General features: G+C 36.2%; 1 protein-coding gene across 2 annotated transcripts; it reads left to right on the forward strand.

Moving 5' to 3' along the window:
* On the forward strand, nt 1–5139 carry LOC109080432 (gastrula zinc finger protein XlCGF8.2DB-like). Of its 2 annotated transcripts, XM_019095497.2 has the most exons (3): nt 1–81; nt 642–783; nt 3933–5139. In XM_019095497.2, exons 2-3 carry the CDS (start codon nt 699–701, stop codon nt 4814–4816), a joined length of 969 nt encoding a protein of 322 aa, XP_018951042.1. In that variant the 5' UTR covers nt 1–81; nt 642–698; the 3' UTR covers nt 4817–5139. The 2 variants fall into 2 exon arrangements, with proteins under 2 accessions (XP_018951042.1, XP_018951043.1); XM_019095498.2 differs by lacking the exon at nt 1–81 and having other exon boundaries at nt 131–783.
* The last annotated feature ends 14293 nt before the right edge of the window (nt 5140–19432 follow it).

The following is a 19432-nucleotide window of genomic DNA, read 5'->3' on the forward strand; positions in this document are numbered from 1 at the left end:
ACAGGACTTTTATTTTGATGAGACGAGGTGACGTCACAGGTCTGCGCCGCGCTCCTGTGTTGTGATTCTGGCTGAAGAAAGGTTGGTGTTTTTAAGCACTTCAAGTGTTTAAATAGATATAATGCACCTTTAAGTTCGTTGGTCAAAACCGCCAAAAACATAAGAAGAAGAGGAAGCAAGCTTTTTTTTTTTTTTTTTACAGACCATGTAACGTTATAATGAATGAATTATCATTGAATGTAGTTGCAATGTTTCATCTAACATTTATTAACTATTTCTTTTTTTATTGAATAGCGCATCTGCACGATTATCAAACTAGGCGCGTCTCGTTTCGCTCCCTTTATCGTGATTCAGTTTAAAACACTGTCTAGTTGATGAGAGAAACGAAGCTTTTTGAAACTCCGAGTCAATTGAACCAAATGCTTGCAGAATGATTCATTCGAAGCGAATCACCGCACACTCCTTGAATCTCAAAATATCAATTCATTCATTAATTGATTTGTACTCATTTTATTCAGTGTCTGGCTAATAGGATCATTTAAGACTGTCACGCTGACTGAACTTGGGAGCTGATTGAAACGAACCTAGATATTTAGTTTGGATTTATTTTTCTTTCAGTTAATTATTCTCATTGTAAACAGACTGTCCAAACACTCCTGCTGAAGCAGCTGAGATCCACGTGACTCACTTTTATAAAGATGGCGTTTATTAAAGAGGAGAGTGAAGATATAAAGATTGAAGAAGTATTCAGTCTGAAACAAGAAGATACCGAGGAACAAACAGGTTGGTTTTCATTCTCAAAGCTGAACTGAAAAAAATGTGTAAACCTCTACAGAAATTAAATTTATTTTTGAAGAATTTCAGGTGATTGTTGTAATTAAAACATCTTTATTTGACATGGAGCCTCATGCGGTAATGTCAAGATTACATGACCAGACAAATACAAATACCTTACTCATTGATTACACTTAATGTACACCTACCAAATCTTACCTTTACCTTACATTTTGCATATACAATATGCAGAATTACTAGGCGAGTTGATTTTCTGATCATAATTTTTTCCCAAGCATATTTTACCAATTCCAAACCACATCAATCTTAATAGCTATTAATTTTGTATGTAATCTTTTATAAGTGATATATAATCTTTTTTGGCTCATTTTATCTGTAAAAGAAAATCTGCCTAATAATTCTGCACAACTGAATATAAGGTGCTTTTCACTTCCAAGGTTCAGCCTCCTGCTTTTCTAATGTGTAATTTATAAATGTTAGTACTTAGTCTGATGATGGTCATCAGGTTAGCAGCTGAGTATGTCACAAACACGTTAATATACTTTTATACATTTATAACTTAGTGAATGTTAACAACACAATCGCTGCAAGATATTATCATGAATAATAAATAATGATGGTGTGTGTGACAGTCTTAGCTTCCATAATATCGAGGCTGCGTGGCTACACAACCTTCCCAAAGCAGCGATGCACGAACATCCAGTAGTCTCCACCGACCCCTGCTTACTGACCAGCACCACACCGAGCGGTTTGGACTGCTCCACTGGCTCGGTGCACCTTTGCTCCATCAACTCCTTCTGACAGGACGAAGTAGTTAAATATATAGGTTACCTCTGGCCACTTCTTCATATCTTCTACCCACGTTAACAGTGACGATGGATGGGACAATTTGAGACCATCTGATAGTCTTAGGAAGTTTTCATCGTGCTCCCAACTTATTACATTTACGGTATTAATGTTCTTTGTCATTTCGCCACAGTTATAGCTAGCTATAAACAATCTTACAACTACTGAACTAGTTACCGGACGTGCCGTATCAGTTTAGTGGAAGTCGGATGACAAAATGCAGAAAAGCGAAGTATTAAAAGTGGGCGGGGTGGAATAAGGTGAATAAAATAAATAGGAATACACTAAATATATTTCTCTTAACAAAAGAAGAAGAAAAAAACTGTGCGACAAGTAGTCTATAGGCAATGCTCATTTGTGTGACGCTCTTAAAGGGTTAATTCACCCAAAAATGAAAATTGGCCTGTGTTTTACTCACCCTTGAAGCATCCTAGGTGTATATGACTTTCTTCTTTCAGACGAATCATATCGGATGACTTGGCTATTCTAAGTGTTATCATTGCAGTCAGTGGGTGTTTCTGTTCAACTGTTCACAAGTCGTCAAAAAAGTGCGCACATCCATAATAAAACATGCCTCACATGGCTCCGGGGGGTGAATAAAGGCCTCGTGTAGCAATTCCATGTCTGTTCATAAGAAAAATATCCATATTTCAAACGTAATAAACACTTTTCTCTCACTTCTGTTATCTGTTATGTGCAGAAGCCCCTTCTGGCGGATGACGCAGCACGTATGCACCGCGTGCGCACCTCTGAGATATTCTAGTCTCACGAGTTTGTTTATAGGAGCAAAGGAAGCAAAGTTTCCTTACTTTAGCAAAGGAAAACCAGTCTCCTCTTGATTCATTTCACAATTTCTGTCAAAATCCTCCATTTTTCTTTGCAAATCCTCGATTTGTGCTGCTTATTTGTGAATGGCGTTTTATCTTATCTAATCACGCAACATCAGCGTCCTACATCATCTGCCGGAATGCCTTCCGCGTAGTGAAGTGAGAGAAAAAATTGATATTTTTCTTATGAAAATGCATGGATTCACTACAGGAGGCCTTTACTCAACCCCCGTAGCCGCGTGAGGCATGTTTTATAATGGATGCATGCACTTTATTTGACGTCATGTGGACTGTTCAACTGAAACACCTGCTGACTGCAATGATAGAGCTTGGAATAGCTGGGACAATTTTCAATATAACTCCAACTGGATTCATCTGAAAGAAGAAAGTCATATACACCTAGGATGAGTAAAACACAAGCTAATTTTATTTTTGGGGGAACAAACCCTTTAATGCATTTTATTTCTTTATGTTTTTATTTTATTAGACCCATCCGATCACACAGGTGCCTCACGCACACACAAACAACATTAGTTCTAGCCTTGCTTGACAATTCAGCCATTCATCATCAAACTAAAATCCAGTCAACCAAAAATTACACCATTTATTTAAAAATCTTTTGCAGTTTAATATATAATTTTTTAGCTGCTTATTGTCATTCTTTTTCTGTAATATTAATAAATGTAAAGGAATTGTTGTGAAGTGAAGGGAACTAAATAGGCTAAATAATATCTATGTTTGTAAAGGTTTCCTTATATGTACCGGTATTCAGTACATTAAAAAAAAGAATGTAATTGTTTGCAGTTACAAGGTTAACTGATTTTCTTGGAGTAATATCAGTTTCTCTTTCAAGAGATTACTTCCTCTTTTTGGCCAGGTTTCGTTTTTCCAGTCGTAAACTCTAGGGGCGAGGCTTCTAAACTGGGGTGTTTTTAGAGGTGTGATATTCAAATGATGATTGTTTTCTGCTGCCACACTTATCAACATACGATCATTCGTACGATGAGATTGCCGGCGTATGAATGTTTCATGAATCACACATGAACTCTGTTGTAAATTGATTTGTGCACTCGTTTCTATGTCAGATTGATAAATGAGGCCGAGTGTGGGTAGCAGGTGGCCACCTGCTCGACTCCTTGTCTGACAGCAGATGCGATACCATGACTCTGGTGAAACATTTTAGACAAAATTAGCAGTTTTGGTATCAGTCTGTAGTTATCTAGGTTATATTTCTATAATTATCCAATCATCAACCAGTTTTTTTGATACATTGTTTAATAACTGCTGGCTTAAAGTTTTTTTGTTTGTTTGTTTTTGTGTGTCCTAAAAACCATTTACAATATCGAAAATATGTTCTGAAATTACATGTTACTAGTTTTTATGCTTTCAATTTTAAAATGCTTTGATGAGTTGCTTTGTATAGTGAAACTGCTGTTAACTTGTATTTGACTCCTTTCACCTTAGACTCAATGGCGCTGAAAGAGGAGAGTCAAGAACTGGATGAAACGGAAGAGAAATATCACTGTGTGGAACGTAACGATTCCGTAACTAGAGAAACGTCTACTTGCTCAAATGCTGAAAAGTCTTCCTCACGAAAAAGAGCTCAGACGAAAGGAACTAGAAAGGGTTTCACCTGTCACGAGTGTTGCAAGAGGTTTTATCATACTGGAAACTTTAAAGCACACATGAGAATTCACAGTGGAAAGAAGCCTTTCACCTGCCAACAGTGTGGAAAAGGTTTCGCGCAAAGAGCAAGCCTTAAAATCCACATGAGAACTCACACTGAGGAGAGGCCTTACACTTGCCCTCAGTGTGGACAGTGTTTTAAACATAGAGGAAACCTAAACACTCATATGCGAAGACATTTTGAAGAAAGACGTTTCACCTGCCAACAGTGTGGAAAGAGCTTCTTACGAAAAGATAGTTTCAACACTCACATGAGAATTCACTCGGGAGAGAGACCATTTGTATGTGGTCAGTGTGGAAAAAGTTTCAGATGTAAAATAACCCTTAGGAACCACATGAAGATTCACTCAAGAGAGAACTGTTTTAGATGCCAGGAGTGTGGAAAGAGTTTCAAAGACAAGAAACAGCGTAAGAATCATGTAAAATCTCACATTGGAGAGAAGCCTTTCATGTGCCAACACTGTGGAAAAACGTACAAACACAAAGCACCCCTTGAGGTTCACTTAAGAGTTCACACCGGAGAGAAACCTTTCACCTGCACTCAGTGTGGGAAGAGTTTCACAGTTAAAGGAAATCTTAAGGTTCACATGAGAGTTCATACTAGAGAAGCCTTTCAAAATGTCTTTGGTGCTAAAATAGTTTCACATATCAAAGAAACCTGAAACTTCATTTGACTCTAGAGGAAGGCAGTTGTGTTATATGGAGATGGAAACAGTGGCTGAGCTATTCCTGTTTAGTCATTCTAAAATTGTGTTAAAATTTCTTGCAGTAAGAAAAAACTCAAATTCAATTTTGACATGCCTTCAGATTCTGTTATTTTGAGTTCAGTAATGACAACTCTCATGACAACGATTTCAGCATGGTAATGGTTCATAACACCAAGGAGACCCAAGGAAAAACTGGGATTAAAGTCCAAAACCTGACTTGGAATGACCTAACAAATCAAAGTGGGTCCATTAACAATAAATTAAATTCACACAATCTCACTAATTTGTGAATGCTTATTCTTAAGCAGACCTTAATGTTGATCATGGATCAAATCAATCCACCATGACAAACAGTGAATATATCTGTGCAGTTTAATGCTTTTGAGACGTTGTGTTTTCCTCAGTGCATAACTGACATGTCACAGGTATATTTTTCATCTGTAAATGTTAGAAAGTGATGCAAACATATCCATTTTGCTGTTAGGAGTGGGCAAGGCTGACGCGAGTGAACAAGCGCTAACTTTTAGTTATTTTAATGCTTTAAAGAGCAATTTTAGATTGTAATGTTCTAATGTTCTGCAAACTATAAAAGGTATAGCTGTCATTAAACCAGAGAGAAAGGCTGCATGGCTAAAAACTACAAAAAAAAAAATAATTATGTGAGACAGTAGTAATATCATTGTGTTCCTGTTGGTCAGTGGAGGGGCTTAGCTTAGTCTGACAGTTAACCTGCTTCAGACCAGGGGTCTCATTTATAAATGTTGCGTACACAGAAAATGCAATTTTCCACGCACATATCGGGATTTATAACAAATAAACTTGGCATAAATATGTACGCACCGTACAGACATTATAGACCATGCGTACGCATTCTTTTTCCTGGAGTTAGAAAAGAAAAGAAATAAACAACGATTTTAAACTGTTTTCGATATATACATTAAATACCAGAGGTGGGACCAAGTCATTGTTTTGCAAGTCACAAGTAAGTCTCGAGTTTTTGCATTCAAGTCCCAAGTCAAGTCCCGAGTCAAGACAGGCAAGTCCAAGTCAAGTTGCAAGTCCTCGAGTTTAAGATTCAAGTCTTAAACTAGTCATTAGTGCTTTTTGCACAAATTAGTGTCTCAGTGTTAATTACTATATGAAATGTATACTAATTTATATCAGGACATCAATTAACACAACCACACACAAATTATTATAACATCAGTCATTATTTCTCTCATATCATTAAAAACAACAATTAAGACAATAAAAAAAAAAATTTATTTTTATTTAATCAATTTTTTACAAATTTTTCAAAGAGATCTTAAGATGTCCACTTGAGTGGACCGCATACGGTTATGGTTTAAACTGAAGATATACTATATTAAATATAAGACGATAATCAAACAGATAAAGTATGTGAATTTAACAAACGAATTAATACAATTATATCAAATCATGTGAAAACTATAAAATATATACAAAAAATATAAATGCGAAATATTGCAAAGGCTTCATACAACTTCATACAAGTTGTACTTCACGTATCTTTGATATTAGAACATGAGGACATGATTCCATCAGAATTTTCTACATCCTGTCAAGGCACAACTGTGGAAACCACTCAGATGGTCCCTCCAGTTCACCAGAGTATGGATATTTACCCTTATTAACTGATAATTCTGATTATGTTCAAGATGGACATGCACATTTCTATCATAGCCCTCCTCTGAGAAAACCTAGCGATACGTTTTTTCAATCTCATCTGAAATGATCAGTGTTGGGGGTAATGCATTACAAGTAACATGCATAACGCATTCAGATTACTTTTTTGATGTTACAAGTAAAGTAATGTGTTACAAGTAACATGCATTACCTAATCAGATTACTTTTTGATCTAACAAGTAATTAACTACAAGTAATGTGTTGATGTAACGAGTAAAGAAACACATTTTAACTACAAGTAATGTGCATTACCTAATCAGATTACTTTTTGATCTAACAAGTAATTAACTACAAGTAATGTGCATTACCTTATCAGATTACTTTTTGATGTAACGAGTAAAGAAACACATTACAAGTAACATGCATTACGTAATCAGATTACTTTTTGATGTTATGAGTAAAGAAACGCATTACAAGTAACACACATTACGTAATCAGATTACTTTTTGATGTTATGAGTAAAGAAACGCATTACAAGTAACATGCATTACGTAATTAGATTACTTTTTGATGTAATGAGTAAAAACACGCATTACAATAACGTGCATTACGAAATCAGATTACTTTTTGATCTAACAAGTAATGCATTACAAGTGTCATACATTATGCGATCACATGACTTTTTTCAATGTCAATGAAAATTACATTCTAATAATACAAATACATTTATTTACAGTAAAAAAGTCACTGCAGATTAAGTTTTTAAGTTTTAAGTTTCAAAAACAATATTCACATTATAATTATGAATTGTAGCTGAAATATAGCAATTGATGCATGACGTCCACTACAGTGGACATGTGATTAATCAGAGTTTTCTCTCAATCTAAAATCAAAACTTTTCAAAACTTATCAAAAATTTTACTGTGATATGACTCATTAGATATTGCTTGATGCTGCAATATTTTTTTTTACCTACAAGAGTCTCCTAGGATAGAAGGAATGGGAGGATATTCCGGAGCAACTTGGCATGTCTGACTGACCCTTGGCCATCTTGGTTTGGAGTGGAAAAAAATCGAAACACAACAGCTTGCCACTTGGTTGCAATTTATAGGATGATGCACCAGGGTCCAATGGAGAGGCTGACGTGCAACTTTGCCATTAAAACCATGCAAATTCAAAGGAAATGCTTTTTTTTAATAGCTTTCCACTGTAGTGACCACTATGTGTGAAAGGGTTAAAATATGTTCATGACTTAGCAGTTCAATTTCATATTCATTGCGATAAAATTTCCACTAAGGGCACCCATCTATCTCAGTTCAATTTAGGGATTGTTCTTACGTGTGACAAAATAAGGAAAAGGCAGTGGAAAAAAAAACTATTTTATTGGTAACCCATTAACAATGACAAAATCAATGAGAGAGGAAACATGCAACATGGATGCAGAAAAACTCATGAAGACAGTCATTTAAAAATGCTGTTACCATACTTAATACTAAGAGAGAGTCAATGTGAGTGAAATGAATGCTTGAGTCAGTAAGAGTGATTGATCTTTTCTTTGGGCACTATGATGCATTGCACTTGCAAAAGATCATATTGGCCAAAAGTCTGTCAGACATTTGTGCACAATGGGGCCATAGTATGATGCCTCCATGCGGTTTATAGCCCAGAACAAGAGGGCGTTCTGTCCTTCAGATATGTCAATGTAGTGACTTAGCTGATGTGCTGGAGTGGTCCCAGTGTTTTTCCTCTGTCTCTTATGATATGCTGCAAACAGCCCCACCTCATGTTCAGGCTGTTGACCTTCTTGCTCTTCAGCTTCAAAACAAGCAGCCGGCACATTCTCAGCAGCATCTTGCAAGATCAATTCTGGTAAAGGATATGCACAGCAAAAACAAACAGGCAAATATTAATGTTGCTAATTATGCAGTTAGTTAAAGTGAAAATCTATTACCTAAAAAAAAAATTAGCTTGATAATATTTACCCTTTACTTTTTGTGCAACCACTTCCTTGACTTCAGGGCTGACCAGCACATGGTGCTCCACCCACTGCAGTGAAAAAGCTGGATCCAAGATGGCTGCCTTTAGGTAGACTGGGTCTGAAAATGGTGCAGTAGTATCTTTTGCGCTTGCCATTTTCACATTGATGAAGATTCCAAGGAATCTTTTGATCAGGGAAGCTTGCAAACTTCTGACCAGGCTGCTTAAGAAACAGACCTGAGATTTCAGCTTCTCCAAGTGGTGATTCAAAGAAAGAACAGATGGAACAACAGAGCTGATGGTGACAATCTTCTCGCCCTGTGTCAAAACTGTTGCCTCTGCAAACGGCTTCAAGATGTCCACCATCTCCTTATGATGAATCCACTCCCTTGATGTGAACAACAGCTCCTTATGTCCAGACTTTTCCAGAACACAACAGAATCTTGGATGATCGCATTCAATTACTGCTCGTACCTGTCTCAGTGTTGAGTTCCATCTTGTGTTAACAGCAGCTGGAATGCTTTTTCCTCCAAATTCAGACTGAAAGACTTCTTTGAATGTTGTGCTTGTGTGAAGCAATGAGCTGATTTTGGACAATTTTGAGAGAGCACATGAGATCATATTTGTTTCTTTCAAACCATCCCCCACCACAAGCTGAAGCGTATGGGCGAAACACTGAACATGCTGTTTTCTTCCCATAGCAGGATCCAGGGATTGCTGCTCCTCTTGGCTTAGGTCATTCCAGAGCTGTGGATCATCAAGTTGGTCCTCATCATGCATGTCTTGTTCGTGTTCAGTGGGGAAGCACACAGTGAAGGCTCGCTTCATGTTGGCTGCATTATCACTTATAATGTAGTCTAATTTTTCTTTAATGTTAAAATCATCACAAATAGCCTCAAATTAACATTGTTGGACCACAGTGCATCTTTAATCTACGGAGACTGTTTTTTTTTTATTCATCCCATCCCAAGGTCTTTTATATCCATTCACTGATTTTGTATTATTTTTGTTTAAACTGAACTGAACTTAGCTGGATGATGACATCACAGAACTGTGGTTTATAGATGAAATTAACTAATTTAATAATTGATGATCTTTACAATGGAACTGAATCAACAATGAATTGACTTCTGCTGAACAAAAACATGATTTACTTTTAGAGCTGCTGTCCAGCCTAAATTAACTCTGTTTGCATCATTTAATAATTTTCCTGTTATCACTGTAAAGCTGCTTTGACACGTAGTCAACCTAACATGTAAAACTGACGCTTCATTTATCAGCACTAATTATAGCCTACTATAAAGAAGTCAAAGCTTTCTTGACACGATTATTGGGAATTTACAGTATATTTTCAAAATATTTATGTAACTTTAATGTTACTTTAATATTTATGGTACTTTAATGATAATGTTAATTGGGAAAATAGTTACATTAAATAAAAAATAATAATACAGGCTACACACAAAAAAAATAATAATATAGGCTATACAAATGTTAAATAAAAATAAGAAACCACAAGTGAATGGATTTAAAAGTGTCACGAAACGCACACACAGACAGAGAGATCCAATAGCAGTGTTTAATTGGGAGAATCCAAAACTCGTAGTCCAAACAGGCAAGAGATCAATAATAACAAAAGCAGGGCGACATAAACCAAGGACTCCATAAAACAGATAGAACCAGACCGGGTATATATGGACAGGTGAAAATGATGAAAGTGGAAACAGCTTCGTGCAATTAACAGGTGTGCAATTAACAGTGATGAATCGGACAAAGGCTTGTGGGAAATGTAGTGCCTGCAGTGGGATGACTATGGGGAAGTGAGACCACTAGTGGACACCCAGGGAACACAGACCAGACACTGTGACAAAAAGACTGTGGGATGGAATTAATAAAAGTGATCATTTCGTTGTAGGCCTAACGTAATATTATTTTATGTTCTTATTATTCTAAATTATCATTATATTGATAAATTATTCAAACTTCATTCAAATGCTTTCACGAGACGATGTGTCTCAATGCCGCACTGTCGTTCTTAATTCAAAATAAAATGTTAATAATCTAATAATACCAGGCCATTTCTGATCATCCAAGGGTTCGAGTCATAAAATGCGAGCCATGGCCGCAACAAAAAGTAAAATCAAACATGTTTGGCACTGGTTCCACAATGGTCAATGTAGCTGGATGCATCAAGGAGGCATGCTCAATTATTAACAAAGCTGTAGTTCATGTCCATTGTCTACTGAGTCTGTGTAACTGTAGCTAGCTAACGTTAGCTAACATGATAAGTTAAATACTGAACCATCTACGACGTGTAACAGGTATGTTAAAAATGTCAACTTACCGCTGTTTGTGGGTTTTCAGGTGCCTCACAAAATTGGACGTTGTTGACACAGCATCTGTAATTTTTGAACCACAGGTTCTACATAGAGTTCTGCATAGAACGTTTATGTGTATGGCATTATAGTCCCCATCTCATATTTCCTTAATGTCTCGGTGTTAAACATTCATCATGTGAATGGGAATATGCATGGAAATGATATGCAGAAGAGGTTATGCGTAGTAAAACAAGGCGTTGTAAGCTCCATGTATGGTGATTTCGGGGAGGAGTCAGGGTGGAGATGCATGTACACACAATCTTCCCCTGACTGGGATTTACAAAGAAATTTTTGCTTAGGTTCTGGCATACGCATGGTTTAATAAATCTGAAAACTTTTGTGCATACGCAAAATCTAGCTTTTGTGCCTACGTACACTTTTAGGATGAAATCTACGGAGAGTTAATGAGACCCCAGGTCAGTTCCCAGCATAAGTTGCCACAGTGACTAAGCTTGATCTAGGCCTATGTTAATATCATTTGACAATGAGTCAGACTAACTGAAATAAGGCTTATGAAACAGGCCTTGAGGCATTAGAAGTGATTATATTTTTTCCATTGCATCGAATCGCACTGATTCGTAAAGGGTGAATCGTATCGCTTTGCATCGGTAGCTGATACATATGTATCTCTAAAGCTGCAGTCTGTAACTTTTTTATGTTCAAAATTTACAAAATGTATATATTAAGAGATTACACCATGAATCCATTTTCCAAACCATGTTTTTGGCTTGTGATGAATCACTACAGTACACCTATAATAAGTGTTTATATTCTAACTATTTAGACTGGTTCAGGTAGGTACCGCTGCGGAGGAGCCCACACTGAAAAAAAGGAAAAGCAGTTTTACTGAATTTACTAAAACAATACACTTATAGTCTACTTAATAAATTTATGTTTGAGATGCAAACATAATTTTATTGTTTAAAGTCTAAATGAAATTCAACACAGTCATCAAAACATGATATAATCACTTTGCAAGAAAATGTTCAAATTGATTCAGATTTCCAACAAATGGTGTTGATGTAAAATGATTTTTTCTGCTGTTTGATTTACTTAATTAAAATAAGCTCATGTCACACAAGTACTTTGTATTCTCGATTTAATTCCATTGTGTACAAATAATCTAATTCAGTTAAATGAAACATGATGTTACCGACTGACCAACATTCAAAACATCGTCTGCGCATGCGCTTTGAAATCCAGGACCGTTGGTATGGGAAAGGACACATGAGGGGACTGACTGACTTGTTTTCAAAGCTCGTTAAAAGGTAAGAATTTCAGTAAAAAATCGTATGATATATTATAAAAATCCATTCATTGTCAGATTAAATCCAACAATAATGTTTTAAGATAACTCCACACGCTTTTAAATCATGTCAACGGTATATTTCGTCGAGCGTCGTCGCAGAATTTTGTTTTTTTTTTAGTTAACGTTAAATATTACTGGTAGTTTATCAAACTTATACAATGCAATTAAATAATTCACAAATGGAAACCAAATTTTCATCAGGCGAATTATAATGCCTTTCAATACATAAACCAAAAAAATCAAATAAAAAAGCCAACGATATAACTCTTTGTATCCAGAAAAAATCAGTGATCATAAATATTTCACTTTTTGCGCTGAGGGTTGATAGGAAAGTATGCGTACGTATTAACAAAAAAGAAGGAACCTAACTGAAGCATAAATTAATGCTTCACAAGATCGAGGTTTAATAATACCTTATGGCAAAAAAATGAATAATTATCCAAGTCTAACTATCTAGATGGAGATTAACGTTAAACGTTTTTGCACTTTACGTGGACCGTAAAGCATTGAAATCAGTTAAAAATGTCAACATTATTGTGCTTTGTATCCAGAAAACCCGCTGTTTCCAAGTTCACTGCTATGTGTTTTAGGACCGGTGTTTCGACAATCTGTACTACATCAGAATGAGCTACCCTCCACTGACTTTAGGATTTGGGTGGGGGAGGGGTTCGTAGCTGTTGTCATATCACGGCAAAGGGCGAAAGCGCTCAGTGTTCCGTCAGTGCATGTCTTTGACTGATTTACCGATAAATAAACATCAAGTTAAACATACAGTATGATTTTAGTACAACGCAAAAATTTATCAAATAAATCAATACACGATATCACAGCCCTCACCCCAATACCAAAAACAAAACAAAATAACGCAGGTTTTAAGATTACAATATTAGGATTTCACATCTAAGTTACTGTTAATGAAATTTTGGTAACATTAGGCTACATGGTTTTCACTTTGAGATGGATAGCATAATTAATAGAAATGACTGTTACAATAAAGGTTATTTTATGGTATGCTATAAAGTGTTTTTAAAAGTCAATGTTGGTTCATTTTACTAGTATTTACCATAAATTTTGGAAAAAATTAAAAAGCCTTTTTCCAAAGAGGTACATCTTAAAAGGTCGTAATCTTATAATTAGCATTGTCTTTAATTTGGAAGAGTACAGTAAATTGTTACTTATAATAGTTAAATCATTAATTGTTGTTGTTATGACAAATTTCTGCTCTTTCTCTCTTTTCAGTGACATTTGCTGTACATGTGGAATTGCAAAGCCTGATCAGTTGTTGTACCAAGTAGGTTAAAACTTCTGCAGCATTATAGGTTAAAACACAGACATTTTGGACATAGTAGTCGTTTTCCATTGCATATAATCAGACTCCACAATTACTGCTTATCAATGTAGGCAGTATTATAAGACTAACTTTAATGTAGTTGAAAGTAGGCAGAAACAGTTTCAAAATATAATATTTAGTTGCCATATATGTAATTGTGGAGGACTTAAATTGGAGAAAGATTACTGGGCTCATATTAATGCACATCTTAAGAAAAATTAGTTGATAACTTGTATGTTTTGAGGTTGTAACTTTAAAACAAATATCTGTGGTACTTTTAAATCTCATAAGAACAGAAAGCATCATTCTTTTTCACTAAATGATTTTAAACCTGGGATAGTAACAACTACAACAGTAGCTCCACAAGAGTCAGATTTTGCAGATGATGTTGAGGTAGAGGCATATTATGAAATTGAATCGTATGTCCATTCGTTAAATGACCTTCCAAATGAAATCAAACACAATTTTGCAGCAGCATTGTTAAAGCTTGAACATCTGTACCAAGTACCAAGTGCAGCCATTGGTGAATTTTTACAAGAGCTTTACATCCTAAATAGCACTTTGTCAATTCCTCTTACTACAGATGTTTTACTGGATGCTTTTCAGAAGCACAATTTTGAAGTTGACAAATCTGTCCTGAAAGAAATAGCAACTACACTGTCCACAGATAACCCTCCGTCAGACTGCTCAACAGCTTCTTCCCCCAAGCTGTGAGAACCCTGAACTCAAATCACCCTGCCCTCCTCTGAAACCCCACACAAACCCCCCTACCTCCTGAAACATGGACTATCTCACCTCCTCCACCCCCACCCCAAACCATACCACATCACAGAAAAACTGTATGAAAAACCAAAGTTTTTTTTGTTGTTGTTTTGTGAAATTTTCCTCTATGTGCACTAGACACTTTTCACACACACTGCTGTGTACATAATGTTTACATGCTCGTGCACTACTAATCATCTTGCACTGTTCCCCAGCCAGCTGCTTGACTTACAGTGTTTCTCTTTGCACATGTACAGTATTATGTGAAGCATTCATCAGTCTATATATAATTTTTTTTCCACGTTCAGTCTATGTATAGGTAAACATTTATATATACTATATTCATATTAAAAATCTGTCAGTAGGATAGTTGTGAATAGGTACAGTGTTTATGTGTAGCATTTGTATAGTTTGTATTTAGTTTCTTTTAGTTTATGTATAGGTAGACATTTATATATAGTATTTAAAGTCAAAAAAACATTTATATATAGTATATTATAGGTATAGTATTATGTGAAGCATTCGTATAGTCTGTATTTTTTAGCTTATGTATAGGTAAACATTTATATATAGTATATTTATAGTCAAAATCTGTCAGTAGGTTAGTTGTGTATAGGTTTTACTGTTTTACCTCATTGTTGTATGTCTGTATCTATGTAGCACCGTGGTCCTTTGAGGCACGACATTTCGTTCCACTGTATGTCCCCACACGTAGCGGAATGACAACAAAGCTCAACTTGAACTTGAACTTGAAGCTCTTTCTCATTTTCATGTCCTCACTGGCTACCCTTCAGACATTGCCCATGATATTTTTGAGGGTATTGTACCTGTTGAGCTTGCAAAGTGTCTCACATTGATAATATCAAAAAAGTACATTACCTTGGATAAAATCAACAAATCAATTTTGGATTTTCCATACAAATATAGTGATAAGACTAATAAGCCTCATGTTTTGCCTCAACATTTATCAAGCAGGAAAACAATAGGAGGCAATGCTCATGAGAATTGGAGCTTGTTGCGCTTGCTTCCATTTTTAATTGGTCCTCAGATTTCTGAACACAAGCCTGCATGGCAGATTCTCTTAGACTTGAAAGAGATTGTAGAACTTGTTGTTGCCCCAGTTCACAATGACGAGTCCATTGCATACTTAGAAAGTAAGATATCAGAGCACAGACAAAGATACCAGGACTTATTTCCTGAACAGAGATTGCTGCCCAAACACCACTACGTCCTCGAAGCAAAGCACAGCTTCTTTAAACAGGCCATTAGACATACCAGATCCTGAGCAAAGCACAGCTTCTTTAAACAGGCCATTAGACACACCAGTTGCTTCAAAAATGTCCCATTCTACCTGGCTACAAAACATCAGCTAATGATTGGGTACCAGCTAACTTCAAGTCTTGAGAAGTCAGAGCTGGAAATGTCAAGTGGATCTGCAGTCCCAGTGGATATTTTGAAGGATGAGATAGCTCTAGTTGTGAGGCAGAGATATCCTAATCTCTCTGAAATTCATATCACAAAAAATGTTTGGAGCAAGGGTATCAACTACAGGACAGGAATTATCGTTGTTCATGGATCTGAAGGCGGATTACCTGAATTTGGTCAAATTGAGCAAATTTGTGTTTTGGATCAAAAGTTGTTCTTCATTGTGAAACATCTCTGTGGATGGTATAGAGATCACTATAGAGCTTACGAGCTGAGTCAGTTCCCAACAAAAGCAGTTAGCCTTGTAGAAGTCAGTGAATTAACTGATGAATACCCCTTGGCTGACTATTTGATTGGACGTGTGCAGATGGTAACGTTAAAGAGATTTGTCTGCTGCAAAGGTAAGAAATAAAAAAGTTAAAATATCTTCAAAATAAGTATTTTTGTTTGTTTGTTTGTTATCTATAATGGGAAAGCTACTTTGATGAACAGTGATATTGTATAAATTCAAAATGTGTAATTTAGGTCTTTAATTATTCCACATTTAAAAAGTGCTGTATCCAAACTTGCAAACAGGTATTTCAGGTGTGTTCACAATTTTTTTTTTCTTCAACTTATACAGACTGAGGCACTGGACAAATGACATTGGCTGTACTTCAAATAATTTTGGGGGAGAGCAGCTGCCAGAGAGTGGTTTTTCCATCTGGCTTGCCTGAATCTGTGACTGAACTAGAAGATGTGCTAAGGAGTCTACAAGTAAACTACAAGACCCCTTTTGTCTGCAGTTCATGAACACTCTTTTTGATAACCAGTTTATGAATTTGACTTTAATGAATGAAATTAAGGACAACGCCACAATAAAAATAATAAACATGACTGACTTCTCTCTCACCTCTGAATGCTACAGGTGCTGGTCATATAATTAGAACAGTTTCACTTTTTGAATGGAATTAGTGAAATAACTCAACTTTTTGATGATATTCTAATTATATGACCAGCACCTGTACAAGTTTCACTTTTTGAATGGAATTAGTGAAATAAATAAACTTTTTGATGATATTCTAATTATATGACCAGCACCTGTATACCCACACGGTGGGGCGGAGCTCACAATGCAAATCCCGCAGACCAAGGTGCTCAGCGTACCATTGGCACGTTTTGTTACCACTTGAAGGTGATTGGGCTCTCGGGCGAGACCCCATTCGTCAGTCTATTCTGACGTAACATCTCCCTTCCCTCAAATATTACAGTTGCAATTTTAGATTTGAAAAATGTGTTATTAAATATTGGAATACCTAAAATTAATGAATGTTCAGAAAAATATTTCATTGGCAGTTTGTTAACTAATGAATTAACTAATGTTAACTAATGAAGCCCTAATTTAAAGTGTGAATTAACAATAAAGAATCAAAACACTTTCAAACAATATCTAGGGCATGTTGTGGTCCAGATTAAAATGAAAAAAAAAAGTTTGAAAATAAATAGCCTATTAAGTCTAACTACTTAAGTATTTGGCTCTGATGAACATCATAGCGAATACACAAATCTGAATGGCTATTTAAAATTATTTAAATATGTTTTAGAAAGTAGTGCAGCTGCTTTATTTATGGGGTTTCCAGGGTAAGGGCTGCATTTTCTGCAGTTTGGCGCCATCTGCTGTCAGAGAGGGAATGTGCTTTCATTCAGCGCGTCTCTCACGTGTTCTTCTCATGCATGCTTGTTTACATTAGAGAGCACACTCTTTCAAGCAGCATACAGTGTTGTTGTGCACTTTGGCCAGTTGATGGGAATAGTATTCTTAAAATGCATTCGAAATTCAGAATAATTTTTAATATATATTTGTTCACGGTATTTAGAAGTGTCCACGATAACAATATCATGCATATTCATTACCGTGATATATCGCATTACCACTATATGTTACCACTCGAAGGTGATTGGGCTCTCGGGGGAGACCCCATTCGTCAGTCTACTCTGACGTAACATCTCCCTTCCCTCCTTCAGGGAACGAGGGTTACATGAGTAACCTAGATGATTCTTATCCTTATTGTTCCACCCATCTAAATTTATGTTATACAAATAGAGGATTCACAATTAAAAACAATCTCTACTTCAAAAACAGCTGCAGATTCCTTTTAACCTCTTGCCAATATGGGGTTAATTTCTGACCTCCCCCCCCCCCCCCCAAAAAAAAATAAATAAATATGACAATGGTTATCTTCCTTTTCCCCACATAATCCCCAGCAGCAAGTTCCCTTCCCTTGGTGTTTTTTCTGTGATGGTGTAATAAAGTGCCTAATAACATTCTTCCAACAAAATTCTTACCACATGGATGAGCTTGTAGATTTCCATTGTGTTTTACAAATTTTCTCCCAATCCTCATCTGAGACATTAAAATTCCCTTCCATTTTCCATTTTCCATTTGTCTCTAACATAAAATGTGTTTTCAGGTACAGTTTGGAGAAATCCATTATATAATTTTGAGATAATCTTATTACATGATTGAGCCTTACATACTGATAAGAACAATTTTATTATCCCTGTCTCACTGAATTTAAACATCTCTGGTTTGATATTACATTCAATATAGTGCCTTACTTGAAGTATCTAAAGAAGTCACTTTGATTAAGCCCATATTTTCCCTTTAGCGATTCAAAGCTTTGGATTTTGCCCTTGTTGAAAAATGTGTAATAATTTGAAATTCCTAGCTTAGTCCAAATTAGAAATTGGTCATCTACTCTCCCATCATCCCTCTTTCTGTTTCAATCCATCTTGCTGAATATACTGTACTACTTCAGCAGACCAATGGCCTTAATTGGGCTACGTAATAATATTGTTTTAAGCATGGGAGGCCTAACCCACCTTTTTCTTTACTTAATAGTAATGTTTTAAATCTTATTCTGGGTTTTTTACCCTGCCATAAAAATCTAGATATTAATTTATCAAGAATCAGAATGAGAATGAGCTTTATTGCCAGGTATGTTTACGAGAAATTTGTTTTCGTGACAGAAGCTTCCGCAGTGCAACAGAATGACAGCTACAGAACAAAAACATAGATAATAAAAGAATAAAAAATAGAACAAGTAAGGAACAACAATATACAAATTGACAATTGTATGTTCAGGTATATTACAATAGACAGTTATATATACACATGTATATTATGTGCAAATTCGAAGTGTAGACTAAGTATGTGTGTTAGATAAATAAGTGTATGTGTGTATAAATAGTGTTGTGTGTTCCACAGTTAATGTCAAGTGTTCATGAGATGGATTGCCTGGGGGAAGAAACTGTTCCTGTGTCTGGCCATTCTGGTGCTCAGTGCTCTGTAGCGTCGACCAGATGGCAACAGTTCAAACAGGGAGTGTGCTGGATGTGAGGGGTCCAGAGTGATTTTGCCAGCCCTTTTGCTCACTCTGGATGAGTACAATTCTTGGAGAGTGAGGAGGGTTGTACCGATGATTCACTCAGCAGTCCGGATGATCCTCTGTAGTCTTCTGAGCTCAGATTTGGTAGCTGAGCTGAACCAGACAGTTACTTAAGTGCAGAGGACGGATTCAGTGATGGCAGAGTAGAACTGCTTCAGCAGCTCCTGTGGCAGGTTGAATTTCCTCAGCTGGAAGGAAGTACAACATCTGCTGGGCCTTTTTCACAGTGGAGTCAATATGATTGTCCCACTTTAGGTCCTGAGAGATGGTGGTTCCCAGGAATGACTCCACTGCAGTCACAGTGCTGTTCATGAT

Source organism: Cyprinus carpio, unplaced genomic scaffold, assembly GCF_018340385.1.
Source record: "Cyprinus carpio isolate SPL01 unplaced genomic scaffold, ASM1834038v1 S000006585, whole genome shotgun sequence".
In the NCBI taxonomy this organism is placed as follows: domain Eukaryota; kingdom Metazoa; phylum Chordata; class Actinopteri; order Cypriniformes; family Cyprinidae; genus Cyprinus; species Cyprinus carpio.

Coding starts and splice junctions, on each gene's coding strand:
- LOC109080432 (XM_019095497.2), top strand. CDS start 699: ATGGCGTTTATTAAAGAGGAGAGTGAAGATATAAAGATTGAAGAAGTA. Junction 784..3,932: donor AGATACCGAGGAACAAACAG/GTTGGTTTTCAT, acceptor CTTTCACCTTAG/ACTCAATGGCGCTGAAAGAG.